The 19,714-nt window shown below is 46.3% G+C and overlaps 1 protein-coding gene across 1 annotated transcript in view; it reads left to right on the forward strand.

The window, feature by feature from the left end:
- Window positions 1-19,714, forward strand: part of bap1 (BRCA1 associated deubiquitinase 1) — a 51,818-nt gene that overhangs the window by 17,116 nt on the left and 14,988 nt on the right. Inside the window, exons 6-11 of the mRNA XM_068052257.1 lie at window positions 2,807-2,885; window positions 3,634-3,757; window positions 7,107-7,254; window positions 8,244-8,428; window positions 14,090-14,223; window positions 15,439-15,890. Of these exons, the coding sequence (XP_067908358.1) occupies window positions 2,807-2,885; window positions 3,634-3,757; window positions 7,107-7,254; window positions 8,244-8,428; window positions 14,090-14,223; window positions 15,439-15,890 (1,122 nt within the window). The remainder of the gene's footprint in view (window positions 1-2,806; window positions 2,886-3,633; window positions 3,758-7,106; window positions 7,255-8,243; window positions 8,429-14,089; window positions 14,224-15,438; window positions 15,891-19,714) is intronic.

Here is a 19,714-nt window from a genome sequence, read left to right on the forward strand (position 1 = left end):
ACCTCAACTACATTTCCTACCTTTGCTTCATATCCTTTGATGCCTTCCAATTCTCCCAGCAACTGCAGCCTTTTGGAGGAGAGTTCCAGATTTTTACCATCTTTGGTGTATAAAAAAACACAGTGCATCATGATTTTGCTCCTAAATGGCCTAGCTCTAGTTTTAAGATTATGCCCTGTAGTTCTGGATTCCCCCACCAGAGGAAATAGTTTCCCTACATCTACCTATCAAATCATTTTAAACACCTCAATTAGATCACCTCTCAACCTTCTAAATTCAAGGAATACAAGCCAGGTTTATGCAACCTGTCCTCATAATTTTACCTCTAGTGTCATTCTGGTGAATCTGCACTATACACCCTCAAAGAAAAATATGTTCCTGAAGTGCAGTACCTAGAACTGACACTGTACTCCAGACAGGATTTAACCAAAGCTCTGTATAACTGAAACCTAACTTCCTGCCCTTTGTATTTCAATCCTCTTGAGATAAAAGCTAACATTCCACGAGCCTTGTATCTGTCTACTAGCTTTTAGTAATTTGTGTACCTGTCGAGGCTCTCACCATTAAGCAATAATCTTTCTTGGATTTAAAGTGAATGATCTCACACTTACCCACATTAAACTCCATCTGACACTTTTTTTTTTCACTCACTTAATCGGTCTGTGTCCCTTTGTAACTTTCTGTTCGCATCTACACAACTTAGTGTGCTACAGAACTTAACGTAATCAGCAAACTTTCTGTGTTGTGAAGCACACACAGCAAGCAGTGAATGAGCGTACACGCTGCTTAATATGCATCATCTCAGTCCATCAGCCACACTTAAATGAATGCAAAAAGCCCTGTAATTGTATAAACTCTTATTGGAAGACTACTGGGGGGGGGGGGGGGGGGGGGAGGTGTACATCATTCAGCATAGTTACGCCCACTCTCCGGTCCCTCTTTTAAAAGTAGGGGCTGGTAGGTTATGGTGGAACTGAAATTTGTGTGTGCGCAATATTCATTTTTTTATACAATAAGTGTGTAAATATATAATCCATTTGTAAGGTGGCCCATTTGTAAAATAATGTTCTCTCTGGCCCTCTGTCCTGTCACACATCTTCCCTTTTGTTCTCTTTTCTCCCACTCCCGCTTTATTTGCTTAAAACCTATCACATTTCTAACCTTTGCCAGTTATGATGAAAGGTCACTGACCTGAAATGTTAACTCTGCTTCTCTCTCCACAGATGCTGCCAGACCTGCTGAGTATTCCCAGCACTTTGTTTTTATTTCAGATTTTTAGCATCCGTAGTATTTTGCTTTTACTTTAGTGTAAAATAATGTACTTGTGACGCATGGATAGTTACATTTTCCCATACATTGGCTCGGACTGTAACAACACCTGTATTAGTCTATTAAACTTGGCTGTGTTTGTTGACAATGTAACCACTAGGTGGTGCAGTACTGGCACGTGAGCAAATGCAGCCTCAACTTCACTGTCTGTGACGTCCCAGGTAGCTGCCAGTAATAAAGATGGCACTGCTCAATTTGACACAAAAAACAAGTGGAACCCAAACCCCCTCAAAGGCTGTGATCTCTGCCTCTATCCCACCCCCAACAGTATCCCGCTCCCTACTGCCATCGCTGCTTCTCTTCTCGTTCTCCACTTTGCCATTGCCTCCCCTGAGCCACTCGCTCCCAGCCTTGCCGCTGCCTCCCTTCAGCCGGTCGCTGCTCGCTTCCTGTTTCAACCCATCACCCCTCGGCCGCTCACTCCACCCTCGGCAGCTCGTTCCCCACCGCTTCTCCGGGATGTGTGGCGGGGAACAATCTGCCAAGGGGGGGGAAGCGGCAAGACCAGGAGTGATTGGCCGAGGAGGGGGGGGAAAGTGGCGAGGCTGGGAGAGAACAGCCGAGGGGTCTGAGGGGAAGCTGCGAGGCCGGGAGGGAGTGGCTGAGCGGTTGGGTGGGGTGGGGAGTGGTGAGGCGGGTGGGAAACGAGCAGCCGAATTGGGTGGGAAACGAGCAGCCGAAGTGGATTGCATTTAGGGATGTATTCACGATCTGATGTCATTACGTGCTGATGTCAGTGTTCGCATGCGCGGATTCATACTGGCAAGCTGGCAATTGTTCTTACGCACTAGGGCGTCAACAGTTGGGCTGCGCATGCTCTGCGTTGTCAGCAGACACTCCGATAAAGCTTAGCTAGGGCATTAGATAACTGGAAGCTGAGATGAACTGCCACCAAAATATTCAGTCTGTCACCTCTAGTAACATTGCGGGCTCTTGCAAATTGTCATAAAGTTTTAGCAGTGGCTGAATCCCAGCATTATTTTAAGCAGGTATTCTGGTAATGTCTTGCAGCAGGATGTCTGCTAGCTACCTCTCCATGGCATTAATTTGAGCTTTTGTTTCGGCAGTTTGCAAATAAAATTTCGTGCCCATCATGTACTTCTCTTTATTTCATCAGTACTTTCTGCATTCCTTTCTTGTTCCTCCTAAGCTCTAAGTATACGTTCTCAAACAGGGGTACCCCTTCCTACACCCTTACTTCAACTCATTCTTTCCTAGGATTTCAAAACTCTGGAACTCCTTACCTCCTGCAGTCTTCCCTTCCTCCGACAATCTGCAAGTGTATCACCTAATCGTTGCATCTTGCGTTATCCTAACCTGCGCTACGGACCGAGGACTCGTTAGACAAAAGGTGTATTTTGTCAAGACAAGATTTAAATCTCTAGTGTTTCAGACACTGTGATGCGGGTTTTATGTTGTTTCTGATGTGTAATCTGCTGGTATTGTACTGAAGGATGAAGCTGTCTTCTATTTCCAGGGCCTTGGGGTGAGGATGAAGAGTGGACAGACAAAGCACGGAGAGTTATTATGGAGCGAATAGGATTGGCTACAGCTGGGTAATGATCTCTACTACTGTACACACTTTTATTCAGAGACTTTTATCAATACCCCTTGCTCAGTTGTTGTCACTTTATTGTTGACACCTTGTTAATGAATTTGGTTATTATATCCATACAACTTGTAGCTCAACAGATGAGAGTGAATTGAAGAAATATTTAGACAGCAAGTTCCTTCCCTGAAAAGATACCAATGTACCAGTTGGTTTCTTGTGATAATACATAATTTCCCGGTCACTTTTACTGATATCAGCTTTTTGTGAACTGAATTAAAATTCTGGATTTGAGCTCGCTATTATTAGTTCAGACCTCTGGGTTACTAGTCCAGTAATGTAATGCTCTGCGACTGTACCTTTTTTCACTGATGAAAATCAAGAGCATGAATCCTTGCTTTTTTTAAATTTTCCCCACCCTCACCCCCTTTTTCCTAGCTCAGTGTGCTGAGGCTAGTTATGGTTCCCTTGCCACCATTCCATCTGAGATCAACAAACTCAACACAGACCAAGGATGCAACCTCTAACCTTCCTGGTATTTAGTGGTCTCATTAAGACACTGAACAACGATCAACTGAGCCATTGATTTTTTTTTTCCATAAGTTATTGACAGTAGCTGTTACTCTTCTCTGGCATTTGACAGGCAGCGAACACAGCTCTGTGCCCATATGAGAGTTTGAGTTTAAAGATTAATTGGAGTGCGCTGCTCCATTATTTTGTTTAGTGTTGATAATGTAATTTTTGTTTTGTCCCAGAGAACCTTACCACGATATCCGTTTCAACCTGATGGCGGTGGTGCCGGATCGAAGGATGAAGTACGAGACAAAATTGAGCCTTCTGAAAATGAACCGGCAGACGGTGCTGGAGGCCCTACAACAGGTACTGGCAGCGAGAATCAGGTCATGAGCATTGACAGTTTATTCCAATTATATTGGTTAGGGAGGACCAGGATCACCAAAACTTTTTAAAAGCAATCCATTGTTCATAGATACAGCACCGAAACAGGCCCTTCGGCCCAATTAGTCCGCACCGACCATCAACCGCCCATTTATATTTCTTCTTTGGCCTCCTTATCTCGAGAGACAATGGATAAGCGCCTGGAGGTGGTCAGTGGTTTGTGAAGCAGCGCCTGGAGTGGCTATAAAGGCCAATTCTAGAGTGACAGGCTCTTCCACAGGTGCTGCAGAGAAATTTGTTTGTCGGGGCTGTTACACAGTTGGCTCTCTCCTTGCGCCTCTCTTTTTTCCTGCCAACTACTAAGTCTCTTCGACTAGCCATTTATACTAATCCTACATTAATCCCATTTTTTTCCCTCTCACATCCCCACGTTCCCTCAATTCTCCTACTACCTACCTACACAAGGGGTAATTTTTACAATGGTCAGTTTACCCATCAACCCGCAAGTCTTTGGCATGTGGGAGGAAACCCACGCAGACACAGGGAGAACTTGCAAACTCCGCACAGGCAGTCCCCAGAACTGAACCTGGGTCGCTGGAACTGTGAGGCTGCGGTGCTAACTGCGCCGCTGTGCAGTTACAGTTTTGCCTTCTAATTTTAATTCCATACACCTGTTCTCACCCCAGGAAATTGGCTCTTTCCCCCAATTAATTATTTTTGCTGTGGATTACTCTTTGTCTTTTTCCATAGCTAACTAAACCTTATGATACTAGGATTATTGTCCCCTAAATGTTCCCCTACTGACATTTAGGAAGTCTAAATAAACAAATAAGGGGCGATGGAGTGGAAGGCTATGCTGATAGTGTTAGAGAAAGTGGGGTGGGAGGAGGTTCGTGTGGAGCCATAAACACCAGCATGGACCAATTGGGCCAAATGGCCTGTTTCTATGCTGTAAATTCTATGTAATGTTAACTGATGCAAGACCAGATCCAGGTTAGATGTCAGGTGTTCTCATAGAATAGTGGACCACTGGAACAGGCTGTCACTCATGTGGTGAATGCTGATTAACTTAATTCTTTTGAGAGAGAACAGAGTCTGTTGCTGGCTGGAGCAGAATTCACCTCTTATAACAGGTAGGTACTACAAGGAATTAACAGGACCAAAGTGATCCTGGACATGTGATCACCTAGGGGGTCAGAGAGGAGTTTCACAGAATTTGTTTTCTCCCTATATCTTGCGCCCCCCAGGAGATCACATGGTTTTGAGTAGGGTGGAGAATGTTTACATTGTGATCCACAAGGTTTTACAACTGTGTGGGACTGGCTGGATGGACCAGAAGGTTTTTCCCGTCTGTTTTGGTTGTGTGAAAGGGAAGAATGATTTTAAATTCTGCAACCATTTGCACAGGAGCAGCAACTTGGTATCTCAGTAAATCAGTAATTTTAGTCTTTCAACTTCCACCGCTTGCCGCCTTCGGATTCTGGGCACGATAACAAGTATAAACATGCTGAGGAAATTCCCGCTTCTGCTTTAATACACAGGGAATTACTACTTTTCCAGTCAAGCTCTACCATGACCCTAGGCACATTGTCTAGGCTGCCACTCAGCTCCTATGGAGTGGGTGCTGCATTTCAGCTGAGACATTAAACTGAGTAGCCATCTGCCTGCTCAAGTGGGCATTGAAAAGCCAGTGGCATTTGTCATACTAGGCCCCCACCTGCCAAGAAAGAGGCACATTAATTTTGTCCTGAACATGGATTTTAAACTGTTGCTGAAGTGAGAAAATTACTTGCTAGACAGATCAGCCGTGGCTGGAAAAGACATTTGCATGTTAACAGTGCCTGGAAGGACAAAGGACCATTCCCTGATACATTCAACCCACAATGGACCATGATCACCAGGGATTGTGTGTAAGAGGAGTATTCCAGGGACTGCTAAGGTGAAACAATCCAGGACTGGTTAGAGCAGCTGGTCAGATGACTAACTGACTGCTCCAAGGTCTTTTGAACTCGCCACAGAGTTTGAACGGAGAAAGACTGTTTGCTCCTGGACTGAGAAGATTTCTCCTGTCTGCTCCCATCTCTTTCCCACAAGCCTCTGAATCCACTGAAGACACATGAACCCCAAGAGAGAAAAGTCTCCTACCGCGAACAAGGTTTAAGAAGAATACTGGGCCCCAACGAAAAGCAAGATCTACTTGCAATCAAGGACTCTATGGTGAGCTTGAATAACCGTAACAAAAACTCTTCAGATATTGCCTCAAATTTTTCCACTTTATTTTCCTTCTCTTTTCTGTCTCTATTTACATATGTGTATCACATATGCATGCTAAAGTGGGCGAATCATGTATCCGTAGGCGTCCACCGAATTAGAGTTTGTTTAATAAATTTCAACTTTTCTTCTTTTAAACCTAAGAAAACCTGTTTGTGCTGGTTTCTTTGCCTTATAATTGAAAAGCGGTGAACAAGGATTCACCAAGGGGGAGCTAAAAACACGGTGTGTTTAAAATTAAACCCTGTTATGGTAAGACCAGATGAAGGCTGAGAGGGAACCTTAGACACCTTTCTCACCTGGTGGTAACACATTGTTCGAAAAGGAGCCTGCGCTTTTCACAGTGTCCTGACCAACATTCTTCCTTCAACCAGCACCATTCATTCATTCTCTGTTTGTGGGATCTTGTGCACAAATTGGCTTTTGCATTTTCTACATAACATTGACTGCATTTCAAAATTAATTGGTTATGAATGGCTTTGAGATATCCTGTTAAGGAAGAGATGATGAAGCACTGTTTAAACGCAAGTTCATTATTACTGGAATGTTGCCTCTTTAGAAATATGGTATGCTATTGTGAAAGTCAGGAAATTTAAATGTGCTTTTTAAATTCTTACTGTTTTACACAGCTTTGTACAAGGTAGATATAAATAGCCTTACCCAGTAATACTTTTTTTTACTAGGCTCTGTTGTTCCAGTTCTTGTGCTACTTTAATCCTCCAAACTCAATGTGCAACTTAGTTTCCTCATCCAAGTTGTAGGGCTCCCAACAAGTAAACTTGATCAATAGCCCAAGTCTAGACTGGCTGCAGAGGAAGCTTGCAAATGCCACATTTGACTCTAGGGTGGTGTAATGAGTAGCCCTTTCTGCTTTAAAGGATACTTCCTTGCTGTATGAGTGTGAACTGTTTATAGACGTCCATTCTTTCATGTATCCCAGATTCATTTTCATTTCAACTCGTAGCGTTTCTGCCTGTGTTGGATTTCTGCCTAATGCACAAGCAGTTGTTTTTGTACTACAGTAACATTTTGAACCGGACCTTATCATTTCTTCTTTTAGCTGATCCGTGTCACCCAGCCGGAGTTGATCCAGACGCAGAAGCCCCAGGAAGCTCAAGCCATGGAGGAGGCAAAGCAAGCCCTGAACAAACCTGCAGCTGAACCAGAGGGCAACAAGGCATACCCTGTACAGGATAACCTGCACGGTGGTTAGTGTTAAATCACTATACAGGGCACACCGGTGAATGGTACTTCAATGTAGTCACCAACTCCTTCCCTACACAGTTCGATAGGAACATTTCAGAATTTCCGAATTGTTAGTGGTGGATAATATTTGTACTGACACATAGGAAACAGATAGCGCTGTTTGCACTTACATATGTGGGTATTGGCGCCATATCTCTCCCCATCTTACTGCCCTTTGTGTTCTGATCTGAAATGTTTGCATCTTGGCCTGATTCGGTTATTATCACTATCACCTCCGAGTCAAAGACTCATGGACTTGAGCACAGAATCTGAAATGACACTTCAGTTCAGTACTGAGGGAGTATGGCATTGCCAGAGTTGCCATTTATTGTTAAGGATGCTAAACTGCAGTCCCCTTTTGTTTGTTCAGGTGGATGTGAAAGTTCCCCTGGCACACTCAGAGAAAACTAATGAGTCTCCTGGCCAGCAATCCTCCCTTAACCAATACAGCCAAAACAGATTAACTGATCATTCATTTTATTTTCCACTCTACCATCTCTCATCTTAGCCTTAAGTCCACCATCCAGCCATTTGATGCCTTCATTGACCTTGGAGGGCCTAGATCCAGGTATTGAATTTCTCCTTTAAATATCTCTCAAGTTTCCTTCCCTTGAGTTTTGCAGGAATTCACTTTTTATGAAACAGCTAAACAATCTTGGGCAGCTCAGAGGCCAACAGTTCTCTGTGAAAGAGTAGAATATCTCTCTGGTCCACAGTTAATCATTGGTCTCCTTATACACAGTCTGTATTTGTATATTTGGCTGGTGCCCATGGCTCCTGTACATAGGACTCTCTGGCCAAACCTACTGTACACTCATAAGGAGCCAGACTTGTCATGGCCCATCTCCTGCACCATAATTGTTGAAATAATGGGCATTCTGAAAAATTTCCCATATGAGCACAGGGAGCATTGCATAACATGAACAAGTGATCAGCTTCTTTCTTTTTTCAGGATCCAGTGAAGTCACCATGCCTCAAACTCAGCCAGTTTGTACATCCAGCCCAACGAGCAAACCAAAACCTCCAACCAAAACTGTAATGTCCAGTACAAATGGACCCACGTCTGCTCCCAGTCCTGTCATTCAACGCCTTCCCGCTTTCCTCGATAACCACAACTATGCCAAGTCGCCAATGCAGGTAGTCACTTCCCTTCTCCTGTCAGTGAGCAGCTTGAACTAATGTTATTGAGCAAACTTCAGAGCTCTTAAGTGAATTATTGCACCTATAGACTTGCAAAATGTTTTAAGAGGTAAATTTTGTGGTGTTCAACCTGAGCGATGTCTCTGCCTACATTTTTCACCCATTGTCTGAATTGGGTTAGATGCAGAGCAACAGTACCTCTAGAGCAGCCAATCAGTGTACCGTAACCCCAAGCTAAGCAGAAAGATTCTGTTACATCAGTGCAGCATTTAAGCATTCTACACCTATTATCTTTTGTGATGGAGACTATCAACTTTATGCTGTAGGATCATGCTCATTCAGAAATTGCTCGACACAGTACAAGCTTGTATCAGTTATCTCACCAGTGTGTTCTAGATTCAGGCTCAGATCCAACACTGAAAGGACCGCATTCTCACTGGTCACCACCCAAACTTTGATGAAGACTCTTTGATGGATGCCATGATAGTTGGATAGTTACAGATCACTTGTCGAAGCTAGGTTGAGGTTTGGCTCTCATTGGCCAAGTTATTAAGTGAAACCAAAAACAAATTCCCCCTTTTTTTTCTCTAAATTTACACTTCCCTGTTCTCTGAAATAGTTTTTTCATTTCCCACCAGCTGTCACATATGTTTTTAGAGCACACTCTGGTACATGGGGGTTATGAAGACTGACCCAGCAATGCTGACACTGCTGTTTTGACTCAAACTTTGGCTCAGTGGGTTGCACTCTTGCCTCTGAGTCAGAAGGTTACGGGTTCAAATCCCACTCCAGAGACTTGAGTACGTAATCTAGGGAGTGCATGATCAGAGGTAGCACCTTCCAGATGGAACGTCCAAGGCCCCTACTGCCCTTTCAGATGGATGCAAAAGAACCCACAGCACTATTTCTCCCTGGTGACCTGGCCAATATTTATTGCTCAACCAACATCATTATACAGATGATCTCTCTATTTATTTCATTGCTGTATGGGGAACCTTGCTGTATACAAATTGGTTGCCATTTCCTGCATTATAACCGACTGCCGTTCAAAAGTAATTCATTAGCTGTAAAGAAATTCTGAGGCTGTGAAAGAGGCTAAGTAAATGCAAGTTCTCTTTTTAAAAAATGTTTCTTTCATCAAGTCATTGAATGATGCAACGCAGCAGGAGGCTATTCTGCCCATCATGCTTGTGCCGGCTCCTTGAATGAGCTATCCAGCTAGTTCCAGTTCCCTGCCCTTACCCCCTGCACCCCCCACACCCCAGCAATGATTTTTCCCTTCAAGTATTTATCCAATTCCCTTTTAAATGTTACTGTTGAATCTGCTTCCACTGCCCTTTCAGGCAGTGCATTCCAAATCACAACAACTAGCTGTGCAAAAAATAGTTTCCTCATGTTGCCCCTGGTTCTTTTAACAGTCACCTTTAAATGAGTCCACTGCCACTAGAATCAGTTTTCCTTATTTACTGTATCAAAACCATTAATGATTTCGAACACCTCTATCAAATCTCCTCTTAACCTTAATAAAAGCAAAACACTGCAGATGCTGGAAATCTGGAACAAAAACAAGAAATGCTGGAAATACTCAGCAGGTCTGGCAGCATCTATTGAGAGAGACGCAGAGTTAATGTTTCAGGTCAGTGACCCTTCATCAGAACCTTAATCTTCTCTGCTCTCAGGCGAGTAACCCCAGCTTCTCCAGTCTAACCACATAAGTCCCTCACCCTGGTACCATTCTAGTAAATCTCTTCTGTACCCTCTCCAAGGCCTTGACATCCTGCCTAAAGTGTGATGACCAGAATTGAACACAATACTCCAGCTAAGGCCTTACCAGTGTTGTATAAAGGTTTAGCGTAATTTCCTTGCTCTTGTACTCTATGCCTCTATTTGTAAAGCCATGAATCCCAAATGCTTTTTAACAGCCTTCTCAACTTGTTCTGCCATCTTCATGATTAGAATACATACACCTCCAGTTGTCTCCTTTATAAAATTATAAAATGTATATTTCCTCTCCTCATCCTACCAAAATGTATCACTTCACACTTCTCTGTGTTAAATTTCATGTACAATGTGTCTGCCTATTTCACAAATCCACCCATGTACTCCTGAAATCTGTTACTATCCTCACTGATTACTACATTTCGGAGTTTCGTGTCATCTGCAAACTTTGAAATTATGCCCTATATATCCAAATCCAGGCCATTAATATATATCAAAAAGAGCAGTAGTCCTAATACCCACCCCTGGGGAACAACAATGTACACTTCCCTGCAGTCTGAAAAATAACCATTCCCCACTAATCTTTGCTTTCTGTCTCTTAGCCAGTCAGCCAGTCTTCTGTCCATGCTGCCGCTATTATGTGGTACTTTGTCAAATGCTTTTGAAAGTCCGTATACACAACATCAACAGCACTACCCTCATCAACCCTCTCCGCTACATCATCAAAGAACGCATACTGAGTTCGTCAAGTACAATTTGCCTTTGACAAACTCCTGCTGACTTTCATTCATAAACCCATATTTCTCCAAATGCCACTTAAGTTTGTCCCAGATTGTTGTTTCTGAAAGTTCCCCCACCTCTAATGTTTAGCTGTCTGGCCAAATGTTGCTGGGTTTATTGCTCTCCCTTTTTTTTTTAAACAGGGATATAACATTTGCATCCTAGAGATAATGAATCTCTCTGCTGTTGGTAAGAATGCGTTAATGACAATTACAGCTCAGTGCCCGTTGACTTGAGAAGGCAAGGCCAGCCTAAACTGCCATGTGTGTACAAGTTTGCCCACCCTCCCCTGCTCCAGGCCTTTTCAGTGTCCAAATTACTAAATTCTCTGTACAGCCTGGAGCCAATTTGTCTTGAAAACCATGTTCACCCATATTCGGGACAGTTACCTAAAGCTTGATCAGAGTGTTAATATCATATTATAGTCCATGCTCGAATTGCTTTGGTGAATGTCATACTGCATGCTCTTTTTAATAGCAGGGTGTCCCACACTAACCACCTTTCTTCCTCATGATTTGTGAACGCCTCTAATCACCAGTATCATACAGCACAGAAATAGGCTATTCAGCTTGCTGTGCTTGTACCAGTTTTTTGAAAGAGCTATCCATTTTGTCGCACTTAACTGCTCTTTCCTCCAAAGCCTTGCAACTGCTATTTAGTTATTGAAGTTGGTCTCCACTGTCCTGCTAAGTTAATTGTGGACTTGTCCTGTTGGTGTGATCTGTGTTCTTGAAATGTTCAGATCGACCGAAAGAACTTTTGCTTTTTAGTGGTAGAATTTGCTGTAGTAATTTTGAAGTTGGTGGCTCCCCCAGTAGATTTGATGGGTAACTGCAACTGAGCCACGCAAACCTGAAGGTCCCATGCTGCTTCCCAGGTCTGCGCCGAGTTGGCTGGTTTCAGCTTGGGCAGCAGGTTGAGCTGCTGCAGTTAGACTTGGTGTCACAGGGTTAGGGGAACAGGAGTCGACTGGGCTCATCATCTAATCCTGCCGCGGTCACGTGGCTTGCTGATGTGTTTACCCAGGAGGAACATCCACTTAGGTAAAATATTGCAGGCTGTTCAATACCATAGAACTGTACCACAGCTGGAGTCAGCTACATCAGGACAGGAGAAAACTGAGGGATAATTGCAAAGGCTTCAGTGATTGAAATAACTGGGTTTCTCATTTCTTCCTCTTGCTCATTGATGGGACAGCAGTTTGCAAGGTTCACCCCAACTTTGTAAATTATTGGTACACTTGGTAAACTACCAGCAACAGAGTGCTACTGCTTACCTTAGTCTCCCTCATTTTTATAAGGTTTAACCTTCACATGCATTGCTTTTCACCACCTCCCCCCCGCCCCCCCCCACCACCAACACCCCCCCCACTGACCCAGGCCCTGGCGTGCAGTTTCTCCCCCTGCCCACCCAGTGTGCAGAGCTATTTGAGAGAAGTTACTGTGCTGAACCATGCATCTTTTTCAAATGAGGTTCTCTTTAAGTTGTTAGATAAAAAGAAAAGGGAGCTTTTTTTATATAGCAAGTATCACCACCTCAGGCATCCCCAAGCGCTTTACACCCAATGAATCACTTTTGAAGTAACTGTTGTAATGTAGGAAACATGACAGATAATTTGCATACATCAAGGTCTCACAAGTAGCACTGTGATAATTGTGGGATAAATATTGGCAGGACCCTGAGGAGAGTGCCCCTTGTTAATTGGCTATAGGAGCAAGCTGAAAGAGGGATTATTGGTTGGAGATGTATGACATGCAATGCTTGCCTCTGTGAATAAAAGCTTGTAACTTTTATAGAGAGTGCAGTATTCTATCCTTCACCGCCTGGCCATCCAAGTTCTAACACCCTGCTCTTTTTCAAAGCTCTTTTACGGTCCATCAGAGAGGGCAGGCAGGGCCCCACTTTAATGCCTTATCAAAACACGGCACCTCCAATCATGTAACACTCCGTCAGTACTGCAGTTGAGTGTCAGTCTAGATTATATCCTTAAGTCTCCAAAGTGGGACTTGAACCCACAATCTTCTGACTCAGAGGTGAGAGTGTTACTGAGCCATGGCTGAGATCCAAGTATGAGGCATTGGTAACGTAGGCTTGTAACACATAGATCAACAACAACAATAGCTTGTATTTCCTTAGCGCATTTATGTCCCAAGGCACAGTAATGCTACAAAGCAAAATTTGACACTGAGCCACATAAGGTGATATTAGGGCAGATGGTGATGAGCATGGCAAAAAGGTAGGTTTAAAGGAGTGTCTTAAAGGAGGAAAGAGAGGTAGAAACGCAGAGAGGTTTAGGAAAAGAATTCCAGACCTTGGGGCCTAAGCAGCTGACGGTAGGGCCACCAATAATGGAGTGATTAAAATCAGGCATGCTTAAGAGATCAGAATTAGAGGAGTGCAGATATTTCAGAGGGTTGTGAAGCTGGAGGAGGTTACAGAATTAGGGAGAAGCGAGGCCAAGGAAAAACTTGAAACCGAGGATGAGAACTTTAAAATCAAGGCAATGCTTAACTGGGAGCCAATGTAGGTTAGGAAGCATAGGGGTGATAGGTGAAACAGGACTTGGTGCGAGCAAGGACATGGGCAGTAGAGTTTTGGATGAACTCCGGTTTGTGGTGGGTAGAATGTGGGAGGCTGGCCAGGAGTATGTTGGAATAATCAAGATGAGAGGCAACAGATGAGCTGAGGTAGGGGTGAAGTTGGACGATGTTCTGAAGATGGAAGTAGGCGGCCTTAGTGATAGCCAGATATGTGGTTGTAAACTCATCTTGGGAACAATTTGGGTCAGCCTCAGACAGTTGCCAGGCAGAGGGATGGAGTCAGTATCTAGGGAATGGAGTTTGTAGCAGGGACCAAAGGTGGTAGCTTTGAAGACGATGGATCAAGTAAGCAATTTACAAGTGACCCCATCTTGCCAGATTAGCTATCTAAATCTCAGTTGTGCCTCACTGCGCAGTGTTCTCACCTCTGGATCAGAAGGCTGAAGATTCAAGTTCTATTCCAGAGACGTGAACACAATCTAGGCTGACAATCCAGTACAGACTGAGGGAGCGCCACACTTTCAGAAGTGCCGTTTTTCTTAAATCCAGTCGGAGCGAACTGGTTGATTCAACTTTGGTAGCAAAGTCAGTTGTTATCGCTTGTTGTCATCTCCCACAGGAAGAGGAAGATCTTGCGTCTGGCGTTGGTCGTGGCCGACTGCCCAAACCACAGCACCACCGTTACTCGGACAATGATGACGAGTACGATGAGGAAGAGGAGGAAGATTGTCAGAATACCAACACAGCTATCAGGTCAGTCCAGTGCACAGTCAGCACCCAGGGATTCAACTTCCGAACTGTATCCATGAACTGTTGCTAGCATATCGCAGCAAGGAGTCGCCACCTTGAGAAGAGGAGAAACCAGCTAGAAAACAGGACGACGAATCAATGGTTCTAAAAACTGTTCTTTGCTATCAATTAGTGGAGCTGATATATCCTTTCCCCTCTTGTAGTCTGTCCAATCATACTATCGTCATTATCTAAAATACCCCCAAACTTCCCCTATTGACTGGATTGATAAGTACACCAACTTCGGGTAGAACTGAACTGTTTAGAGCAAGGAGATCCCAGGTTTAATTCTAGGTCTGTGGATTTAGCTGATCTCAGCCAGGGAAGCGGATGCTGCAGTTGGTCTGGATGAAGGATCAGAAGAGTCAGCCAAGGTTCTCACTCCTAATTGCTATTCAGTGAACCCTGAACGACGAAAGGATGGACTAGACTGTGATGTTTCCTCTTAGTCAAATTCTCTACTGGTACTCACCAGCTGTGTTTGCGCATGGACCTATGGTGCCTATATTTAGTGAGCTAGCAGAGCCTTATCCAGTTCCAGGACATAGGCTCACTTCTGCTTCCTCCCCATTTATCTCCCCATGCACTTTTGAAGGCACCAACTCTTGCTAGGATACAATTCAGAGGGTGGTGAATCTTTGGAATTCTCTACCCCAGAGGGCTGTGGAAGCTCAATCATTGAGCATGTTCAAGACAGAAATTGACAGATATCTGGATACTAATGACACAAGGGATCTGGGGATAGCACGAGAAAGTGGCGTTAAGGTAGATGATCAGCCATGATCTAACTGAATGGTGGAGCAGGCTTGACCGGCTGAATGGCCTATTCCTGCTCCTATGCCGTAGGATAGTCATTAGGAATGAGAAACCTAACTGCCTTACTGGCCTATGGACACAGAGAACAACTATAGCTCACCAAAGGTCAGGGATCAAGCCTGCAAACAAGGCTCAGTACCACCCCACCAATAATACATCCACTGAATTTCAGGGGAGCCTTGGCATGGCTTTGTCTAATACCTACCTGGCCACACACTGATACACATCCTCAGTTCATTTTTAGTGTAGTTCCAATCTAAGCAGGTTATTGTGCATGTTGTATGCAACTGTAATATGATAAGATATTTCCTCCATTGCCTCAGCTACAAACAGAATTTATTTCTATTCTTTCCCCATGTGTAGGTATAAAAAGAAGAGCCATCTGTTACAGGAGCAACGACCTGGCGAGCAACTCTCCCTTCTGCAGCCCAACACTATCAACATGCTGACTGAGAAGCTAAAGGAATCCCAAAAGGACTTGTCGATTCCCCTTTCCATAAAAACCATTGGAGGTGGCGTTCCCCCCCATTCCCAGCCTTCTCCGACCCCCAGCAACGAGAGCACAGACACAGCCTCAGAAATTGGAAGCGCTTTCAACTCTCCGCTCCGCTCTCCCATCCGTTCAGCCAACCCCACCCGCCCTTCAAGCCCAGTCACCTCTCACATCTCCAAAGTGCTATTTGGGGAGGAGGAAAGCCTGTCCCGAGTGGATTGCATGCGTTACAACCGAGCAGTGCGTGACCTTGGGCCAGTTGTTAGCACGAATCTGTTGCACCTGGGAGATGAAGGAATGCTGCAGACCCTTGGAATCACAGGTATGAGCCAAGTGATGGGGCTGGGTGCAGTTCTGCAAAGAAAAACAGAGGAAGCTATTCCGCGAGATCGTGACAGATCTGTGACCTAACTTTATTTATCCGCCTTTGCCCCATATCCATTAGGTTAACAAAAATCGGTGTGTCAGTTTTAAAATTAACAGTTGATTTAACATCAGTTGGCTGTTGACGAAAGAGCATTCCAAACTTCTACCACCTTTTATGTGAAGAAGTTCTTCCTAATTTCACTCCTGAAAGCCTGGCTGTAATTTTTAGACTATGCCCCCTTATCCTAGACTCCCCAACAAGTGGAAAAGGTTTCTTCCAGTCTACCTATCTGTTGCCTGAACATAGGAATTAGGAGCAGGAATAGGCCACTCGGCTCTTCGAGCCTACTCCGCTATTCAATAAGTTCATGGCTGAACTGAATACTCCACATTTACACCTACTTCAATAACCTTCCACCCCCTTGCTTATCAAGAATCTATCTACCTCTATATCTTTAATACTTATATGAAATCACCCCTTAACGTTCTAAATTCTAGGGAATATAACCCTAGTTTAATCTCTCCTTGTAGCTTAATTCTTGGAGTCCAGGTATCATTGTGGTAAACCTTCGCTGCACTCTCTCCAAGGCCAATACACCTTTCCTAAGGTGTGATGCCCAGAACTGTTTGCAGCACTCCAGGCGTGGTCTAACCAGGGCTTTGTATCGCTGCAGCATGACTTCGGCCCCCTTGTAGTATAGTCCTCCAGATATAAAGGCTGGCATTCCATTAGCCTTTTTAATTATTTTCTGTACATGTAATCACATTATAATGCTCTGTGTACCTGGGCCCCAAGTCTCTTTGGGCCTCCACTAGCTTTAGACTAATTAGAAAGTACCCAGTTCTGTTTAGCTCCAAAATAAATGACCTCTTATTTGCCTACATTGCAACCATTTGTCACAGTTTTGCCTAGGGGTCGGCAACATGTCCGTGGTAAAATATTTTAAGCTCCGTGACTGGTAACTTCAGGGTTGAGAAATTTCCCATTGGCTTCTTCTTTCTGACCAGACTGGCTTTTTAAAAAAATCACAGTCAGTTTCACATCTGAATTGGAATTTCTAAGTTCAGATCTTTAATGCTTCTTTCCAGAGACACAGCTGACAGATGTTGAGAGCAGGAACAGGGATTTCTAAACTTCGGACAGATTTGGAGTTTTCCAGCGGGATCTGATTTTTTTTGCCAGCTGGAAAACCACAAATCTCTCAGAAGTTTGGAACCACTGTTCCTGCTCTCAGCAGTGGTCAGAGAGAGGAACAGAAATCGGAGGGTGGGGTACATGATGAGAGAGAGATGGGGGGTGCGGAAAGAGAGAGAGAGATGGGGGGTGCGGAAAGAGAGCGAGAGATGGGGGGTGCGGAGAGAGAGATGGGGGGTGCGGAGAGAGAGATGGGGGGTGCGGAGAGAGAGATGGGGGGTGCGGAGAGAGAGATGGGGGGTGCGGAGAGAGAGATGGGGGGTGCGGAGAGAGAGATGGGGGGTGCGGAGAGAGAGATGGGGGGTGCGGAGAGAGAGATGGGGGGTGCGGAGAGAGAGATGGGGGGTGCGGAGAGAGAGATGGGGGGTGCGGAGAGAGAGATGGGGGGTGCGGAGAGAGAGATGGGGGGTGCGGAGAGAGAGATGGGGGGTGCGGAGAGAGAGATGGGGGGTGCGGAGAGAGAGATGGGGGGTGCGGAGAGAGAGATGGGGGGTGCGGAGAGAGAGATGGGGGGTGCGGAGAGAGAGATGGGGGGTGCGGAGAGAGAGATGGGGGGTGCAGAGAGAGAGAGAGATGGGGGGTGCGGAGAGAGAGAGAGAGATGGGGGGTGCGGAGAGAGAGAGAGATGGGGGGTGCGGAGAGAGAGAGAGAGAGATGGGGGGTGCGGAGAGAGAGAGAGAGAGATGGGGGGTGCGGAGAGAGAGAGAGAGAGATGGGGGGTGCGGAGAGAGAGAGAGAGAGATGGGGGGTGCGGAGAGAGAGAGAGAGATGGGGGGTGCGGAGAGAGAGAGAGAGAGAGATGGGGGGTGCAGAGAGAGAGAGATGGGGGGTGCAGAGAGAGAGAGAGATGGGGGGTGCGGGGAGAGAGAGAGAGAGATGGGGGGTGCGGGGAGAGAGAGAGAGAGAGGGGGGGTGCGGGGAGAGAGAGAGAGAGAGGGGGGGTGCGGGGAGAGAGAGAGAGAGATGGGGGGTGCGGGGAGAGAGAGAGAGAGATGGGGGGTGCGGGAGAGAGAGAGAGAGATGGGGGGTGCGGGGAGAGAGAGAGAGAGAGATGGGGGGTGCGGGGAGAGAGAGAGAGAGATGGGGGGTGCGGGAGAGAGAGAGGGAGAGATGGGGGGTGCGGGGAGAGAGAGAGAGAGATGGGGGGTGCGGGAGAGAGAGAGAGAGATGGGGGGTGCGGGGAGAGAGAGAGAGAGATGGGGGGTGCGGGGAGAGAGAGAGAGAGATGGGGGGGAGGGGAGAGAGAGAGAGAGATGGGGGGGAGGGGAGAGAGAGAGAGAGATGGGGGGAGGGGAGAGAGAGAGAGAGATGGGGGGGAGGGGAGAGAGAGAGAGATGGGAGGGGAGAGAGAGAGAGATGGGAGGGAGAGAGAGAGAGAGAGATGGGAGGAGAGAGAGAGAGATGGAGGAGAGAGAGAGAGATGGGAGGAGAGAGAGAGAGATGGGAGGAGAGAGAGAGAGATGGAGGAGAGAGAGAGAGATGGGAGGAGAGAGAGAGAGATGGGAGGAGAGAGAGAGAGATGGGAGGAGAGAGAGAGAGATGGGAGGAGAGAGAGAGAGATGGGAGGGGAGAGAGAGAGAGATGGGAGGGGAGAGAGAGAGATGGGAGGGGAGAGAGAGAGATGGGAGGGAGAAAGAGAGAGAGAGAGAGATGGGAGGGGAGAGAGAGAGAGATGGGAGGGAGAAGAGAGAGAGAGATGGAGGGGAGAGAGAGAGAGAGAGAGAGATGGAGGGAGAGGAGAGAGAGAGAGAGAGATGGGAGGGAGAGAGAGAGAGAGAGATGGAGGAGAGAGAGAGAGAGAGATGAGATGGAGAGGGAGGGAGAAGGAGAGAGAGAGAGATGGGAGGGGAGAAAGAGAGAGAGAGATGGGAGGGGAGAAAGAGAGAGAGAGATGGGAGGGGAGAAGAGAGAGAGAGATGGGAGGGGAGAAGAGAGAGAGAGATGGGAGGGAGAAGAGAGAGAGAGAGATGGGAGGGGAGAGAGAGAGAGTGGGAGGGGGAGGGGTGAGAGATGAGAGAGAGAGTGTGTGGGGGAGGGGAGAGAGAGAGAGAGATGGGGGGGGGGGAGGGGAGAGTGAGAGAGTGGGGTTGGGGGGGAGGTGTGAGTGTGTGGGGGGGGAGGGGGAGGGAGAGTGGGGGGGGAGGGGAGGAGAGAGATGGGGGGGGAGGGGTGAGAGAGAGAGAGATGGGGGGGGAGGGAGAGAGAGAGAGAGTTGGGGGGGAGGGGAGAGAGAGAGAGAGTTGGGGGGGAGGGGTGAGAGAGAGAGAGATGGGGGGGAGGGAGAGAGTGAGAGAGATGGGGGAGGGAGAGAGAGAGAGAGGAGGAGAGAGAGAGGAGGTGAGGGAGAGAGAGAGAGAGAGAGAGTGGGAGGGGAGAGAGAGAGAGAGATGGGAGGGGAGGAGAGAGAGAGAGAGAGATGGGAGGGGAGAGAGAGAGAGGAGAGAGAGAGGAGAGAGATGGAGGGGAGAGAGAGAGAGATGAGAGAGAGAGAGAGAGAGAGATGGGAGGGAGAGAGAGAGAGAGAGAGAGAGAGAGAGAGAGAGAGATGGAGGGAGAAAGAGAGAGAGAGATGGGAGGGGAGAGAG

The sequence above is a fragment of the Heterodontus francisci genome, chromosome 19, assembly GCF_036365525.1.
Source record: "Heterodontus francisci isolate sHetFra1 chromosome 19, sHetFra1.hap1, whole genome shotgun sequence".
Taxonomy (NCBI): domain Eukaryota; kingdom Metazoa; phylum Chordata; class Chondrichthyes; order Heterodontiformes; family Heterodontidae; genus Heterodontus; species Heterodontus francisci.